The 19,700-nt window shown below is 37.7% G+C and overlaps 1 protein-coding gene across 3 annotated transcripts in view; it reads right to left on the bottom strand.

The window, feature by feature from the left end:
• The window catches only part of CDKAL1 (CDK5 regulatory subunit associated protein 1 like 1), a 315,678-nt gene that overhangs the window by 201,017 nt on the left and 94,961 nt on the right, over window positions 1-19,700 (bottom strand). For all 3 annotated transcript variants that reach the window (XM_015854755.2, XM_015854757.2, XM_032442509.1), the window contains one exon: window positions 12,117-12,237. In XM_015854755.2, coding sequence (XP_015710241.1) covers window positions 12,117-12,237 — 121 coding nt within the window. The remainder of the gene's footprint in view (window positions 1-12,116; window positions 12,238-19,700) is intronic.

The raw sequence follows: 19,700 nt of genomic DNA, 5'->3' as shown, positions 1-19,700 counted from the left end.
GATTAGTATTTGCCTTTGATTGAAGCAAAATGGCTAAGCCTAGTGGAGACATACCCTGACCTTTTAGTCTGAACTCAAAGGTTATTCAAATGTTTACAGTGTGTCACTGCATTACTTTTTAATTACAGAACTGAAAGTTAATTTATTCAATGTGCTGAACTGTTCAGCTAGAATTTTCTAAAGATGCAAATACTTAGTTTTATCTGTAACCAACATTTCCCCTCCAGCACTTCTAATTTTGACTGTTCCTCATTTAAGTGGTAAAATTAAAGAGAAAAGTTAGTGCATTTTCCTAAAGAATTATTCCAACAAGAAAAAGTTTTAGCACGTTTTTCAGCAGCTCTGTTGAGCCACTATACTACATATTTTATTTTTCTAAATGGCAAGTGTAGTCTATAACTAAACAAGTAGTCTATAGCTTTGAACAGGAAAAGCACATTTTGGATGTGGCTCTGGCCAACCTGGTCTGGTGGCTGGCAACCCCTGAACCCCTGAAGGGGGGGGCTGAAACTGGATGGTCATTGTGGTCCTTTTCAACCCAGGCCATTTTATGATTCTATCAAAACAACCTAACTTGCTGGAGAACTCTATACTGACAGTAAAGAGAGTTCTTCCTCAAACTCTCTAACAAATGCTATAAAACAAACTGCTGGAACACAGCGCTGCGGATGACTAAACAAATCCTTCAGTAAACATTTCCTCAGCTGTAATGTTCTGTGTGGTACCAACTTAAACTGCAGAGACTCAACCGACCTTCTGAAAAAAAAATGACTGTATTTCAGAAGCTAAGCAACATTACATGACATACATGACTAACAGCATACTCACAGGAGGCAAAAAACACTAGACATTTCTCTCTTAAGAACAGAAAAGACACCAGAGCTGGCACCAGTCTGCAGTGCAAGAAAGACCATGTGATACTTAGACACTTGTGTATTAGTTTAAAAATAAGTTAGATAAGCATGTGACGAGTGACAATTTTGTACATGACCTTTGCTTAACAAGCTCTTCTTCGGAAAATCCACACAAATATCAACAAAATTCCTTTAAATAATAATAATAATCTTAAACTCTACTCCACATCTGACATCTTGAAAATAAACTCTAATAACAAAATTCTGCTGGGTTACTTCAGGAAAAAAATAGAAACCATATGTTTTGTAGCATGAATTCAGAAAGAAGTAATGAAAAAAAAGCATTAAATTCTTGTTGTAATTCAGGCTGATGAAATTCAGCACGGTAAGTTACAGAGACAGAAGCTTGGGGTGGATGTTTCCAGTGGGGATAATTTGCTCTACCCGGCAGGCAAAGAATTTGGAAACAGAGTTCCTCTTTCCGGAGAATGAATAGGCATACAAGATTGCACAGGAAATGCTTTTAAGTCGGGAAATGGGGAGGCATTCTGCATGGAATGGGGAATCCATAGCTTAGGGTATTTCTTTTTGAAGTGTCAAACCACAGCTACCTCTGAGCGGAGGTCTCTACCACTATTAAACAACTGGGCTTTTCCATTACTACACGCTTCTATTTAAATATCCCAGAACCATGGAATGGATGAAATTGGAAAGGATCTTGGGAGCTCATCTGGTCCAGCCCCCCAGAAATGCAAAAACATCTTCTATACATACATATACATTACTAGAACATAAAAAAGAGCAATGACAACATAAAATTCATAGGTTGGACACTCATGCAGCTAGATAAAAACTGACAGGCAGACATGGCTCCTTATGACATCTAACATATAATTATGGAAGGATGTAATGACATTTTGTTTCAGTCTAACCAGTATCTTTTGACTCATTTCGCAAAGAACTGCTGCATGGTGCTGTAACGTATAAGAATGCGGCTAAAACACAGCAGAGGCTGTTTTGAGTACCCTCAATCCTAAAGCATCAACTTGCAGACTAACGTGTTATGTTTAAAGGGACCAGAAACTGGGAAGTTTAATGTCATTTTTTCAGATAGATATTTAGTAAAGCAGATATAGTCTAAGACAGAGGTTAAAGTAACTAGTCAAAAAAGAATTCACAAAATTTACTATTTTACTGCCCACATTCCACATCGCCACATCTGAAGGGCAGGGAGCCCTTAAAGTGCCTCTTTTAAATATATCCTTTCTTGATATATTATCTCTTCTAAAATGGATCTTGGAGTAAAAGCAAAAGAAGAATGAACACAAAAATCTTCTGTTTTCCATTTTACTGGGCTATCTGAATTGCAAATTCCGTATAACCTTTTTTTATCATTAAAATCTACATCTGAATTTAAATATATACATATATATATATTGCCTTTCAAGAATGATAACCCAGAATAATGATACGTAAAAGTATGCAATTACTGACACTTCTCAATAACATTAGCCACAAAACTATTTTTTTTTTCAATTTTTAGTATTGAGGAATATATCAACCTACTCTTTTAAAATCTATTTGCTTCAGTGATTTTGCAAATACATCATATATTGACGTTCACAGACAAAATGCCTTTAACCCTTCCCATTTTTCAAAGCTTAAGAATTGACACAGGTCAGTAGGGATACATCAAGGAACCACCCACACGTACTTTGGCATTTCATAAACAATGCAAAATCCTTTTTGGAGCCTGCCTACCCATTTTCTCCAGGAAAAACCTTTCCAATTAAAATTATCTCTAAATTAAGCTTTAGAACTAACCAAAGCACAAGATATTTCCATTACCAAATCACCCAAGTTCTGCTTCCTCTTTCCACACATCGTTTAGGGCATTTCCCTGTCTGTTCTCCAAAAACTCCACCTTGACTTACAAGGGTACAGAAAATACTTTAGTTGGACTCTCTGACACACGTTCACTTTTTGGCTCACGCTTAAATCATAGTAATACTAGCAAAAGAGATTATTAGTATTCAGCAGCTCAAAGTTATCAGATTCTGCTGATGGGCATTAAAGACATAGACAGTGAAACTTTAAACTCCTTAGTTGTACAATGCTTTAAAATAAACTATTAAAATACAGAATAGGCATTTCTTAAACTATCATTCAAAAACACGGTATATTTTGCAAAACAATTTCTTCTTGAGTGTTTGCTTTGTTTTCCTAGTTTTGATGTTCCTATGTGAAAAGCTAGGACTAATAACACAATGTTAATTATGACATATGGGGCTATTTTTCAATATTTACAGTAATCTGAGAAAAGAATAAAATGTTTCTCAGGATTCTGGTCAGATTTCTCTTAGGAAATATGTACGTGGGCACTGAGAGAAAGGAAGCAAATGAACTATTTTCTCAACAAGGAGGAATTCATTTCCAACCTCAGAGAGAATACCGATGTCAGAACTAAGTCTATATAAAACTGCAAATAACTTCAAAACCATCCTTTCTCATTCAAGCAGACCCCAGTCTCATTGTGTGATCCAAAAATACTCCTGTTGGTAAGCACGTGCCAAAAGACAGGCAGGAAGTCCCCTTTACAATAACCTGTGCTAACCTGGAATCAGATTCCTGTATGCTGAAGCTGGCTCATATTCTAGATCATTGTTCAAGATAATCAGGAATGCAGTATTGAAAAGAATCATATGAAGCAGCAGGAAACTATACATCATATCTACACAAAAGGAGATCAAGCTTATTTCCCTGCACACATCCTTTGCCCCCATAGTTTAACTTAAGAATTGGAGATTGAATTAATTTTTGGTGATCTTCCCTTTGGGTTAAAAAGAAACACAACAGCGCAGTGACAAAGGAGCACAAATATGCCTGAAGCTGCCCAAAGTTTCAATACGATGATGCAGTTAGAGCATGTGATTACTGCTGTTTTTCTCAGCAACTTGCGAGATGTGTGGAGCATTGCAGTTTAGAGAATTCCTTAGTTATTTTGGGCAAATTTACGAGTCTTCCCGAATTTTCTAAGTGTGCTGTGAAACAGCAAATTTACTGAAGATGTACGAGAACAAAACAAAATCTACCAAAACATGTAAGGAAAAGGTTTGGTGCCCATTTCTCCTCATCCAGTCACCTGTCACCAGTGAGAAGAGACCTGCCCTGCTCTCACTGTAAGCACCTTTCAGATACTGGAAGAGAGCGATAAGGTCTCCCCTCAGCCTCCTTTTTCTCAGACTAAACAGCCCCAGCTCCCTCAGCCTCTCCTCATCGGGCTGATTTTCCAAGCCCTTCATAAGCCTCGTTGCCTTTCTCTGGACCTGCTCCAGTACCTCCATGTCCTGTTTGTACTGAGGTGCCCAAAACTGAACACAGTACTCGAGGTGAGGCCTCACCAATGCCTTAATATACTTAATATCACCTGTACAGCCAAAGGGGTAACTCCTCAGCCGTTCATTTGAACATATGAACAATGTTCATTAATAGATACTGAAAGCTGGGGTTTTTTTTCATTCTGGAGGAAATAGCAAAGCCCACCCTACGGAACCAGCTGTGACTATCTTTGATGTCTGGGAGAAGACAGAAGTCAAGCAAAAAACCAGGAGGGAGGAAACAATTATTTCCTGGCCCTAATCCAACTAATTTCTTTTCTGTTTTCTTAAATTACTCTTTCACATAATCACCTCAAGGAAACTAACAAGAAAAAAGCTGTTTTTCATTTACTCTCAATGAGAAAGCATAGATGAGGAGGCACGTCTTCAGCAACGGGGACACAGAACAAGACAGAGGCACAAAGAGCAGAATTTAACTCACTTTGAGATGTTAAAATGATACAAGTGTGACAGTTGGAAAGATGAGAATGTGATAAACACTTATGTATCATCTTTTTCTGATAGACAATACAATTTTTTAATGTTCTCAGGGAAACTGATACCAGGAAGCATCTACAGATGTTGTAGCATATTTGGATTTTATATCCCATCCTTCAAATGTGAAATATTATGACTGTATGATATCGATAATAAATGAAAACGAAAAATCTTTCAGAGACTGTAATCAATACTCTATCTACATATCTCATTAGGAAATAATGAGTACGGATGCCAGTTACAGTAAGTTGCAGTGGAAAGAGACCTTAGGCAAAAAAATTAGCCTGTTAAAAAGTTTTGTTGTAAACAACTCTTTCCTTTTCCCCCTGTTGCAGCAGTGTGGTTTCTGCAAGGTTTGCAATACTTGATTTCAGATATTATAACTAACATTAAAATTCCTTCCCGTACTGACAGATGGCACAATTGTATGTATCTTTTTCACTACAAAGATTATTCTGTGAACTGTTCCAGGGTAAAACGGATTGATCCACAGTACATGCATGGTTGAAATACATGCTTAGTATAGAGTATACCTGGAATCTAACTACAAGGACATGGAAACACTGTTAAAACATGAACAAAAAAGCTCTAGTTGAGAAGCTTCCTTTCACAAGTATTTGCATTATCTTTTCCAGATCGCCACCTCCTATGTTTTCTAAGGGTAATCAACACGGTAGACTCTGTCACATCACTGGTGTATAGGTAAATAGTCATGAAAATATCCCTTTAAATACTAAGATAAGATAGAGCCAAAGTAATTGTATTGGTATTTTCTGGGGATTTTGCTCAAAGTGTTTACATCAAATTAAAGTAAAACTAAATAAAGCATGTGGTATGTTAATATATAACTTGCATAAGAATCTTGAAAGTTAAACATTAAAATATAGAAAATCTGTATGCTATTCATGAATAATTGAATTAAATTGAAGACAAATTATCCTGTAAGTATTCAGTTTGATGTTTTACAAAATACAAAGCGATCTGTAATACAGACTCACTGTTCATTCAGGATGGAAATGACAACATTTTAGGAGAAGATGGAAATGTTGAAAAGATTGTGGGATAGTTGGATAGACAAAAATATTTAAGCAGTTGCCAAAAAATGAGTCTACCACTGTCAAACAGTAGGCAATTCAACTTTTCACATACCAGAAAGATTTTGTTTTCTATGTCTCTTTGTATTCTTATCTACAGATGATACTGTATCGAGGAAGAGAATTGAGTACCTACCAGAAAACACAGAAAGCCAAAGAACTAGGGGTTGTTCTACTGAACTTAATTTCAGATTATTACTGAAATAACCCGCTAAACTCAGTGCAGGAGGGCAAAGGGTTCACAATCTCTTAGACTTACTTAAGCTACAATTTCCTTTCCTAAGAAGATATTTTGCTCAGGAAATAGATATTCTGATTTCAATACAGGGTCTGCAGAAAACTCATCTATAATGGAGTCAAAACAGTGTATTGTATTCCCATTATCTAATGCTGGAAACACCAGAATAGATAATGTTTGCTGAATGCCACAAATCTGGCTCATCCAGTTCAGTTAGCCAAAAATCTGAAAGGGCAACGTAGGCCACTGCAAGAACTCAAGAATCCAATACTTATAGCAAGGGACTCTTCTTAAGGCCGTTACAAATAATAACTTGTATCCTAATTAGAAAAAACTCTTGTGCATACGAGTTAATCTGTAAACTATTTTGTCAAAATCCCATTTTAAATATGAGCTGATAACCCTTCAGGCAAGTTGGACTATGGCAAATATTTAGTTAATCTGCACAGAGTGACCAGCTATTTATAATCCATGTATATCTGATTGACAGTCGTACTCTGTGTTATGAGGGGGCTGCATAGTGCTAGATACTAGTGAGTATCTGCAGTTACTCGACGGTGCACTGCTTTCATACAAAACAATAATTTAACTGGAGAGGAGGAGAATGTGTGATTTCTGGAAAAGAGACACTTGGCACTGCTGCAGTAGAATACTGTGGGATCAGCAGCACTCCAAGCAACTATGGGACAGCTGCTTGTTATCCCAGTGATTCAATTGGACAAGAATAACCCTTAAGGAATCTACACAAAGAATAATAATCCTCAGCAAGGCCACTCACTACAGGCTGCCAAAAAAAAAAAAAAAAAAAATGAAGAAAAAAAAATAGTCTAAACTTTGGAGAAAGACAGATTCAATAGAGCTCCATGCAGTCTGATCCTGTGTTGTATATCCATGGGGATACGAATCCGCATCTGAGCGTGATGAGCACTTAACTCACAGCAGTACGGTAAGATAAATAACTAGATGCTTCTTAGTGACCCCACAAACCTCAATTTCTCTCACCAGGCAACCTTATGGTGGCAAAGGAATAAATACTGTTCTAACTGGGATCTGCACACCTGCTAGCGTACAGGCATCAAATGACTACAAAGCAATAATTACTGCTCCATTGGAGGAAGCCAAAAAAGACACATGCTTCACTTTCTGACCTTTTTGTTTGTAATCCCCTTACATACCTGGCTGATGTCACTGCCTCCCTACATATTGCCTTATGAGGAAAGCCACTGATATTTCTTGTCCAATAGTTCTCAACCAGTAGCAGTAATTGAAGAGAAAGACAGTTACCTACCAGCTCACAGATACCAAGATATTAACCATCAAAAGTAAGGAGAAAAATATCCAGCACTGCAAACTTTTATAACATGAGAAAAGTTTTTGCAGAATCATAAACCAAACCAAACAAACAGGATTACCCGCACTTTCATGTCTATGTAATTCCGGTGTATTTTATAGACTTGATGCTAAGCAAATGCTGTGAAATGCAATATGTAGACAGAATATTATGTGACTTCATAAAAAAATCAGAAAGCAACTCTAGGTGAAAATTCAATCCTCGTATTCCCCAACTCATCATAAAACTGAAAAACTGCTTGTGACAGAAAATGATGAAGGAGTAGAATTTAACCTTTCATAATTCATAACCAGTGAAGTATTTTTGTCTCAGAATGTCAGGATTAAAGACACTAACTTAACAGTTTTGGGGGGGTTTTGAATGAATTTTTGATCACTTTATTTATAAAACAAACCATAGAATCATAGAATCACAGAATCAAAACAAACCAAGTACTGTAAGTAGAAGTACATTTGTTTTAAATTCTTTTGCTAAATGTGGATTCAACATCAGCTTAGGAACGTTCTGAATGACTACTTCAGGGTACAGAAAGCATCTCAGCAAACACTCGTGCAAACCACCCAACAGTAACTTCTAGCATAGGCTCACATTCAGCTCATACAACTCATACTGCACTCCCTCCATGCTTCCCAAAGCATCCAGTAAGCACAAATGAAATTATATTTAGAGTGTATGTGAGTTGTAGCAGCTTGGGTAGAAGGGAGCTAGGGTTACAGCAACAACACAGTTACATCAGTAAATGACAGTTAAAACTACAGAGCAGAGAATTCAGAGAACTGCCATAATAAAAAGGTGGAAGATTACATTTGCATCCCAACAGTGTTCTCTGTGTAGCTAGATAGATTATGAGACAGACACTAATGAAGACTAGATTAAAATGAGGATCTAAGATTTTTTCCCTAGACTGAAATGAAGCTTCAATGCAAAAGGGACTCCAGAACATGTTTCTTACTTCAATCTGGCAGATGGAAAAAACACGTTAGGGTGCCAGAACAACTTCATCCCCTCTCTGCATACAGCATTTAACATGGTATCCTATTACTACTACCTGCAGATGATCTGCAAAATACACACTTACGTCATGAACAGCAGTGAAAGAGATGGAATCAAGTGTCTTTAATACAAAGCAGATTTGGGGAGACTCAAAGGTTCTAGGGTTGATACCTATTACTTGCTAGATACTAATACAACTCTCTGCTAGAATCATGGACTTTTATTAACTGCTTAGTGTATAGAAAATAGAAAAATAAATTAATGATTGATTTTGTACTGAATTGCTTTTTAAAACAGTAACATCAAACCATGTAAGAAGAAAAGGGAATTACGCATTCGAGGAAAGCTATGGGAGTCAACCTAAAGCATATATGATATACTGGCATGGTAAAGCCTCTTTATGTATCTGATACAAGCGAAGGTCCGCTTATGTTTATTAGTGCATCAGAGCAGTCTGTTAAGTCTCTTGTGCCCCTGTCATGGCACTCACCAGTGAATTTTTTATGGACATACTCAAACATGCCGCTCCTGGCCTAGTAAGTTTTCCTTAGAATCACAGTTTCTAGACAGAACCACAAACTGTCACAGTAAACTGAAACGACAAAGATAGATTGGATTTCTAAATGAGAAAACAGGAAACCTGGGAGTAATCTAAGTTAACAATAGAAAAAAAGAAGATAGAGAAAAAAAGTCAAGCACTGAACAAGATCAAGTTCCCCTTAAGGACACAGCATCACCTTTCAAAGAGTAAATGCACTGTGATGCAGCAGCAATTACCTCCACAGACATTCCTTTTTTTTGTTTTAATGATCATTATTCACATACTGTAGTTCAGACAATATATTTGTCCCTTGACAGAACAGACATGACTCATGCAACAAAACAGGCTCATATATAGCAGCAACTTAGGAAAAACAAGGATTGAAAGGTATTAATTCATATTTGTGCATATATTAGAATATGGGCAAGTAAGACAAAATGTTCATGATTATACCTAGACTGAATCTCTCAGGACAGGAAAAACAATAAAAACAATACGAACTTGAATTACAAATCAAATCTTACTCTGCTGCAGTTCAATTACACCCATGTTCTCAGACACAGCTCTACAATAAACAGCTTAATAATCAACATACTTGAAGATTCTCAGAACAGCTCCAGGTGGCAGATGTCCACATCCATAATGATCTTTGTATTAATGGAGAGGGAAAGGGGCTAGCAGAAGCCATCACAGATCCCAGACTTTTGGGGTTGAGGTAATACATGTGTTCCAAGCCTCACAGAAGAGGCCAAGAGTTTGTTAAGCCTTGCTTCAACATGGTAAAACACCACCACTTGTTACAGCTCTTAGGGCACCAGCCGGCCTCACCCACCCTGGCCATCCCTAGCTGCCATCTCCAACATCTCCTTCAGAGTGAGGAAACCCTGATACACTCAGGCCTGTGTTTCCAGGCCTGCCTTGGGCTTACAGCACACCTGTTTACATCCCCCAGCCCCGGTTTATTGCTTACTACATCTGGGGCTGTAGATGGCTCCTGTCCCCATCCGATCTCTGCGTGCAGTGCCAAGGCCACTAATACATGTCCCAGCGATGAAGGGACAGTCTGAGCTGCTGGCATCTTCTGATTCCTTCTCATCCTTTCTCAATGAGCAGCCCTATTCACACTGATCCTGGATGCTATCAGTCAACAGCATCACACAGATGTATTTTTAACTTGGTATTTCTTACTATTTTGAGACAGTCCAGTCTGACTTTGTAAAGCTACGGTTTAACTTTCAAAATCCCATTAGTAACTACAAAGTCACCTGCAGAACAGTGGAGAGTCTTGGGAGTGGGAGAATGGGAAAGAACGCAATAACCTGTTTTTCACGGGAGACAAGAATCTGAATGGGACATACTGAATGGGACATCAGTTAATTCAGATGCCTCATACAACTGACTTCCAAGTTTGAGGTTTTCAGAATACATTTGTCTCTACTGAACTTAATTCTTTGCTACATAAATAGACCCTTGTGACTTCTACTATTATTTTGGTTACTGTGTGGTATAAAATATATATCGTATTGACATAAGAATAGCACTAATTACTAGTGAAAGTAATAAGGGCATGTAAACTCTCACGTACTAAAGAAAAAGTTTTCCCAAGGTAATATCTTAGGGAGGCGTTAATTATCTTCACTTTGATCAGTTTGGAAATAGCCTTATTTTAAAAACAAAATAAGAAAACATGGGAAGAAAAAAAAAAAACAGCTTTGTAAAAAAAAAAAAAAAAGGTTGCTGTTAACCAGCTATCTAATGGTAAATGTACACAATCTGCAGTAGGCTCTCTCATTTCCACAGTTCAGCTAAGCAGTAACCTGGTAAAATTATTATTGCCAGTACTATTTCAATGTGCTATTAGACAGGAAATGACACATAAACAATATCATAGATAATCCAGTTTGCATTCCTGAAATGTTTTATTACATTAGTTACGAATATCAATGGAAAAGAAAAATTGTAACACCTGAAACTTAAGCGTGACCAAATTTAAAAGAATATTTTGCTTTTAATCATTAAAAGGATTTTCAATACATGAGCAAAGAGAAGTCATCAACAGGAAAGACAATAAAGCAAGAAAAATTCTGAACACTCAAAATAACTGTACCAATCTTATATGCACACTTCAAAAATGACCCATGCATGAACCTGCAGTTTAAAAGTATTACAATTCAACATGAAAAAAATAATAATAATAAATAAAGGTCATATCTATATTTATGGTCAGAAGAAGAAAAAATAACCACACTTCAGTCTTGAACTGATATTCTGCTCTAAATAGAACACTAGATTTACATCAAATTATGAAGGAATGATTGTTTAAAGAAAAGGAAGTAAGAGAAAGTGGATAGTAGCTTAACAGCTTCATGAAGTGTTTATGAAAGTGCAAGACTAAAGTGAAAACAGAGCTAATCTATTTCATGCTTTTCTTCCTCTAGGCTATAAGTTCTCACTGACCTAGGATGCCTACAATAACACGTTTTATATTCATCACCTGGGAAATTACTATGTAAGTTGAAGAAGATGGGAAAAATCAGAGGAGACTTATATGAGGGACTTTAGTTTGTGTTTTTAGGAAACTGACCAAATGGTAGATAATTGAGTGGAGAACAGAAAAGCATCAAGGGAAGAGAGATTGCAGATGGAATTCCTCAAAGCAGAAAAACACTCATAAATGTATAGAAAAAATAGACATCTACAGTTGCTTGATGGGCAGAGACCAGCTTTTTTTCAAACAGAGCAAAGGTTGAAATATGAGCAAGAAAACTCTTAGAATTGTATCAGAGGGGCTAGAAACAAATAAATCTAATTTAGCCGTTTATATATAGCTGAGCTGATAATCAGATGTTTACAGAGCTTAATCAATTACAAATGATAATCCAGAACTGCCTTCTAAGGCAAAAGAGCTGAGGAGAAAACCTCATAGTATTTTTTCTTCCCTGCTTCTCTTTGGAATTTTACTTGTATGAAATGCTTAGAGGACTAAAAGATTGTTTCCAGTCCTGGAAATCAGAAGACTTGCATGTTATTAAGTAGGGGGTTGTTTTCCAGAAAGGACATTTTAGATCTTTTACAATTTAAAAGTGATCATTATTCCTCTTCTGTGTAACTCCGAAGTTATATACTAGGCAATTCCTCAGAAGAACTAAACACATTTGGAAGATTCTTACCCTGTATTGATGGAAATGATTTCTATAAGTGGATTCTTCCTGATCTTTGGCAAATCCAGTCGTGCTCCACCCAAACGTTTACCATTATCCTTTTTCTGACCAAGCAGTCTCACAGAATGACCTTAAAATGAAGCATAAAAATGCAATCAGTACAAAGCATGTATTTGTTTTGAGTTGCTCTTCATCACAAGCAGTTTTTATACTTCAAAGACTGAAAATGACAATGGGATGTAACAATCTACTTCCATCACCTGGAGAATTTAAAAAGAAATATTGACAGGTAAATAAATCATGTTAAAATGGAAGAAATTATTTCATTCAATTATCTTTTCATATTTGCATTTCTGTTTTATTCAATAAAAATGATCTAAGCAGTTTCATTTTCAGATTCTGAAGCAAATATCAATATAGTGATATTTATACAACTAGTACAGCAGAGTTAAAATACTTATTCCCCAAGCTGTATGTAACCTGAAATTAGTAGTTAATAAACCACTCCCAAACATTTTTAAAGCTTTTTATGTAGAGAACCAACCTGAGTTTAAATTGCATGACTACATAAGTCTGAGGGAAAGTACTATGAAGCATATCCTGTGAACACATTAATGGCTAAACTGACAAGAGACATTAACAGTCAGCATTGGCCTTTCCACCCCAGCTCTACAAGTCAGATTGACTATAAACAACACTGATTTTCAGACAGATTTTCAGAGAGAACTGTAAGAAGGTGTTTGTTTGTTTATTTTACTCTATTCCATATGTACCTGAGATTTTAATTTGCCATTTTTTGCTAACCAGAGACCATATTCCCCTTAACTTCTCTGTTCTTTCTCTGCAACACACTGCCCTAACTGCCCTGATCTTTTCCTATAAATTTGGTTTCCTTCATAACATGTAGAAGGTTCTGCTGCCAGCTAACTATGCAGACACATGCAGAGCATCTGTGTAAAGCCTCTGCTAGACAACAAATATATTGCATTATTGCCCTTATCTGGAAGAGGCTGCAAGTGATGAACTGAAGCAGAAGGAAAAGGGATCATACTTCTCTTACTGGCATGAATGCAACAGAGATGATCATAAGGATGTATTCCTCCAGCACCAAGGAGACCACAGGTCAGAAACTGCCTCAGCTGCTCTCTTGAAACTAGTATTATCCAGACAGCAGAACACAGCAGAACACCAGTTACGCAACTTATGATACAATTTAATAGTATAAATGACAAGCTTCACTACAAATTTAAAAGCAAAATCCAGCAGTGAAGAATAACATAAACTGAGTGTATATTATTGCAAGACCGGAGGCAGCCTTGGCTACAGCAAACAAGGAGTTCAAGTTTTTGTGTGGAAGAAACATGGTGGGAAGTCAGATTGCAACCCTGCACATTAGGAGAGCCAACAATGATCTTTTCAAGAACATACTTGGCCATGTCCCACAGGTTAAAGCACTGTAGTAAGGGGGCCCAAAAGAGGTAGCTAACATTCAAGCATCACTTCTCTCAAGCTCGAGTCTGGTGTATCTCTAAGAAATCAGGCAAAAGTGGCAGGACCCACACAGATGAGCAAGGAGCTAATGGAAAAAAATCAAGTGGAAAAAGAAAGTTTATGGACTGTGGAAAAAGGATCTGGTCACTTGGAAGGAAAACAGAAACACAGCTGGCATACACAGGGATGCAACAAAGATGACGAGAGCCCATCTAGGATTAAATCTGGTGAGGATGGTTAAGGACAACAAGAAAGGTTTCCTTAAATATATTGATAACAAAAGGAAGACCAGGGAAAATGTGGGCCTGCTGCTGAATGAGGTGGCTGCCCTGGGTATGGAGAACACAGAGAAGGCAGAGTTACTGAACGATTTCTTTGTTTCAGTCTTCACTGCTGAGATTGGCCCTCATGAATCCCAGACCCTGAAGGCAAAAGAGAGAGTCATGAGAAAGAAAGACTTCCCCATGGTCAAGGAGGACCTGGTTAGAGATCATCTAAACAAATTCAACATACACAAATCCATGGGCTCCAACAGAATCCACCCATGACTGCTAAGGGAGCTGGCAGAAGTGACTGCTGAACTGCTCTCCATAATGGAAGTCATGGAGAACAGGACAGGTGCTTGAGGACTGGAGGAGAACCAGTATCGCTCCAGTCTTCAAGAAGGGTAAGAAGAACCTGGGAAACTACACAACAGTCAGCCTCACCTTGGAAAGCTGATGAAACAACTTATTCCAGATATCTAAGCAAGTGGAAGAAAAAGAAGTTACCAGGAGTAGTCAATACAGATCCACTAAGGAGAAATCGTGCTTTATCAGTCTGATAGCCTGCTATGATATCATGACCAGCTGGGTAGATGAGGGGAGAGCAGTGGATGTTGTCTACCTTGACTTCAGCAAGGCTTCTGATACTGTCTCTCATATCATTCTCACATGTAAGCTTCAGAAGTTAGGGACAGAAGAGTGGACAGTGAGATGGATTGTGAATTGTCTGATTGGCAGAGCTCAGAGGGTTGCAATCAGTGGAGCAGAGCCTAATTGGAACCCTGTAGCTAGTGGTGTTCCCTGTGGATTTGTACTGGGATCGGTCTCGTTCAGTATCTTCATCAGAGCCCTGGATACAGGGATAGCATGCACCCACTGCATGTTTGCTGATGATACAAAGCTGATAGGAGTGGCTGACATACCACAAGGCTGTGCTGCCATTCAGCAAGACCTGGACAGACTGAAAAGTTGGGCAGAGAGGAATCTTATGATGTTCAATAAGGGCAAGCATGGAAAACTCTTAAACAAAATTTGATTTAATGAAGAAGTGAGCAGAACTAGATTGAGGTTGCAATGGTTAATACTAAAAGGAGACATCAGTAATAGTAATTGAAAGGTTATTATTTTTGCAAATGTGTTGGAGAAAAATTTCATTATAGCCTGCTGTGAACTTAGAATATCTTACTTGTGCTATTAACATTTGCTAAATTATTCATTTCAACCTTTTCATGACAATAACAGCAAAATCACTGTCTCGTAATACAATCGGTTATTTTCCAATCTAATGCTTCGTTAAGGAGTCACAAGCATGACACCATTTTATTTACTCATATAACAAAAGTGATTGCATTATCATAGGCATAAAAATTGAGCTAGAAGCAGAGAACATTCCTTTTTGTATTTCTTAATACTATGGTTTATTTGGAACAAAGCAGCTTATCCAGTTTTTAAATATTCCAGTGCATTATCATGTTAAAACTGCATTTGGATTTTTGGCTGAAAGTATAATGGAATAATTTGCATCATTCTCAAATATTCAAGCTTAAAAATAATAATCACCTCCAAATCTAAAATTCATACATTTATAATTAAGAGTCAGATCACCATTCTGAATTTTAAAAATGTGCAAGTAAAACCTGGCTTCCCCACCAAGTTATATTTCAGCAGAATCAGTGAGGCTTGAGCTCTGAATTTGTACCCTGACAACAAAGAGCAACACAAATCATTGTTAGCTCATGCTCTGCTTTTCCCATACTGGAATAATTAATCAGACACAAACTTTTTTCATGGAAGTTCTGGGAAAAGAGGCTATACAACATATCTTAAATTCGTTTCACATAGAATCATGGAATTACTCAGGTTGGAAAAGACATCAAAGATCAAGTCCAACCACAGCCTAACCATAGTAACTTAACTCTAACAACCCTCTGCTAAACTTGAGATAATGACAGTCCTATTCAAGAGGCACAACTTCATACTCCGCATTTTCTAAAGAAAATAGAATAAAATGCAAACCACCATGGTAGTCAAGAAAATCCTGCTAGCTCTGTCTTTGAAATGCTAGACCAGTTACCAGAAGCATCGTAAAAAGTCTCCATGTGTTTTCAAGTAGAATATAACTCACTAGGGTGCATAAGACCCAGCCTCTCTTTAAAAGTGGGAAGAAACTCCACCTGTTATCACCTTCTGCATGGTCTACTGAATGGCTCACAACCCTGAATTGCATGTAGAACGAAGGGATTTTGTTCAATGATAAGACTGGGCCGTTCAGGTTGGTGTTTGGACTTGATCTCAAATGTCTTTTCCATCCTATCTGATTCTATGATCACTTCATGCCCCCTTTGCTAGCTCAGAAGTGGCAAAAATGTATCACAAGCCAGTGCATCAGCTCAGTCTGTCTACACCCTGGGAATCAAATACAGTAGCTTATTTTCAGGTGACATGTGGCTACAGTTTTTTTCATATTCCTACTGAATGACACTAAACTTCACATTAATATGAGGCCACAGAAGCTGTGTGCCACTTACATATGGCAATATCCCTGTACTTTTAACTCCACAACTGGAACAACATAACCAACTACAGTAATTTGTGTGGCAGACACAATAATAACTTAAAAGGAAATAAAAAATCCTATTACAGCATTTGTGACCTTAAATTCTTTTTCCCTACTCTATACATTATTTTGTTTCATTCCAAATAACCACTGAAGCATGTTTACAATGTTATTGCTATTAATAAAGCATAACTTGATAAACACTGAATCCTTTTCAAAACCTGTAGATCTTTTTGCCTCATACTTATGACAAGAAAACCTAACTAACTAACCACTTGGACAGGATGTTCTGATTGGTTGTGTTTGTGATTGTCTCCTCCCCTGCATATCTCCCTTGCATATCTGGAGGTATGCAAAAGCTGTCTGGACGTGGTTCTGAGTTAAGTCCTGTGGATGTCCATGATTAAGCAGGCCTCCAGAGGTGCCTTCCAACCTCTCTCATCCTGTGATGCTGTGGAACAGATCTAGTCAGGTCACTCAGTCTAGATGTGTTCATAGACCAGTCAAAACATCACAGTGCTATATAACTCTCCTAACAAAAAGACAACTTCTCTAATTTCACATAGTGTACCAGCAAATACAATTACATTTAAAAACTGTGAAGTTTAATTACAGATTCAAGTCATGTTTCAGAGCAGATATTCACAAGTTAATTCATGTAGTTTACACTAACAAAATCCTACTGACCAAGTCCAGTGAAGAAGCTTATAGAGAAAAATCGCTCACAGTAAAACCATAAATGAAATCAAGGTAGAAACAATTTAAAATGAATCAGAGCTCTCTTAATTTTAAAAGCCCGCTTGAAAACAAAACTCATTTCTATATACATGTCAGTGAATGCAATTCAAACTTCTTGGCATTGCTCCCACAAAAGATGAGGTCGGAATGAATTAATCAGGGTATTACAACCTATTGTTAGATTAAATAAAGACTTCTACATATGTCAGTTTGATAAACCACAATGCAGAACAGAAGTCATTTCAAGGCATGTATTTTCACTTGTTAAAAAGGATACAAAGAAAATACCATAATATTAATGCTACATGCATACATATACTTTTATTTGTAGATGTTACGTGCAATAAGAGAATGGCTGATCTTGAAATAGAATTATGTGAAGGGAACTGGTAATGGAATTTCTTTACCTTAAGATTATAATGCTGAATATGCTCTGAACATCAGACTATTGGAGTGGTATTTTGCCAGTTTGATACAAGGTTAAGTTAGAGGGAAGTGGCATGATTTAGTCATTTTAGTTAAACTTAACTATTTATCAATCTTGCAATTACCTTCCAGATCTTAACAGACATACTGCATTTCAAAAATAGTCATCTACATTCAGTCCAAGGCTGGTGCCCCTCATTTGCTGCTGAGAAATTTTGCCTGCCTACCTGACAGACAGAATAGGACCCCATCCCTGGAGGCATTCAAGGCCAGGCTGGATGTGGCTCTCAGCAGCCTGGTCTAGTGGCTGGTGACCCTGCACACAGCAGGGGGTTGAAACTGGATGATCATTGTGATCTGTTCCAACCCAGGCCATTCTATGGTTCTATGACATGACTCTATGACGATCTAGGAACGGTCCCTTCTCCATTCTGTGCATCCCACTGTAACTGTACTGTGCCATTGGAACAGCTCCCAGACTGATTCAAAGCACAGTTTCTTAGCAGTTGTCTTCAAGGTTAGGTGCAAATATCTGAAGGAGCTCAAGAACACAAGTTTAAAGTAAATCTTCAAAGATGCAGGAAACTACAGCCTTGGCAGCAACAATTTCTATTGTTTTCAGTTTGTTGTTACCCATTCTTTGACTTTCCCATCTACATGATTACATTTAGAGGTTATTCACCATTTCCTGAAACACACTTATTTTCCTCACAACAAGGCTGCCAATGTACGATTGCATACCTCCCAGCTGTCTCTCACCAACCTATTTGATCTTCTCCAGCATCTTGAAAGGAAAAAAAAAGGACTAAGTACTATTTCATGTACTTTTGCACATACTTCCTTCCACCATTACCCCCATTCTTAATGCACAGCTTCCTCTCCTTAATCCTAGCACTAAAATATGCACACATGAGCACCATACCTAAAAGAAGGCAGACCAACTTGAAGGGAAAGCAAAGGAGCAAGTAAGCCCAAAGAATAACTAAAGTGTAAGGAAGAACCAAAAGCAGTAATAAAGACCGAAAGATGGAAGGATCAAGTAAATATAGAAAGTGGAAAGAATTAGGAAACTTAAGCAAAAGTAACAAAAAGAGACCTTAAAGACAAAGGGAGCCTAAAAAGATCAAATGAATAATAAACGCTACAGAAAAAGAGGCAAACCAGGAGCCGTTACAAAATTTTAATATCAAATTCAAGCAAGTTTTATTTACAGTGACGTCCTTCTAACTCTGCAGTTACTATGTAGAAAAAAAGTTATTTTACATCTTTGCGGAGGACAGCACCTGAGACACAAGGATGCTACTCAAATTGCCTAACACCATCGTACAGCCAGCCTTGACTGTTACTGATACTTCAGCCCAGTTCTCTTACACTTGGACTTTAAACACAGTTGTTGCTTTAAACACAGACTTGTTGGCTGAGTTAGACTCAAGCCCTGGTTTAATTTTAGGGAATCAGCCCACTTGTGCCAATCTCTCACCTTTTCTACATGCCCTGAAGCAGAAACAAGCTGTGCCACATCAGACATGACTGAATGCAAAGAAATCCTTGAGCTCCCCAGGGCAATCACACACTGCCAGACAAGTGCAGAAACCACGACACCCACTGACTTAGGGCTTTACTGTGCTAACCCACCCATGCTGGCACTAATAATGTAGTGAAGATATTCCTGAGTGTCATCCATGGGACACTCTTGGCTTCTAGTAAATGCAGGCAACAGGCAAAAAGGAAAAACAAACCCAGATGGAATACGTATGCCCTGCCCCTGGCCCAGAAACTAATACAGATTACTCCTTTTTTTAGATCAGCATATAATGGGAAAGTTGTGCAAGTTAGCTCCTTCTTCAACTGGTATATGCAGGAACGGGATCCCTTTACAAGTCAGGGATTAATTCAGCCTAATGCTATCAGAATCCCTGATATTTGCCTCATCCGCATGTCCAGACACCAAAGGAAAAAGCATACACTCAGCTAAATGACCGGTCCCACCAGGGTACTGATAGCAGTTGGTAATTTGGCCAAGTTGCTACAATTCAGATCTTCTTTATAAAGGGATTACCAAACTGCACTGACTCAAAGAAAGCTGCAGATACTATTAAGCATGTGACACACATATTA

This window comes from Coturnix japonica, chromosome 2 (genome assembly GCF_001577835.2).
Source record: "Coturnix japonica isolate 7356 chromosome 2, Coturnix japonica 2.1, whole genome shotgun sequence".
NCBI lineage: Eukaryota > Metazoa > Chordata > Aves > Galliformes > Phasianidae > Coturnix > Coturnix japonica.
This window is presented reverse-complemented; position numbering and strand designations above follow the sequence as displayed.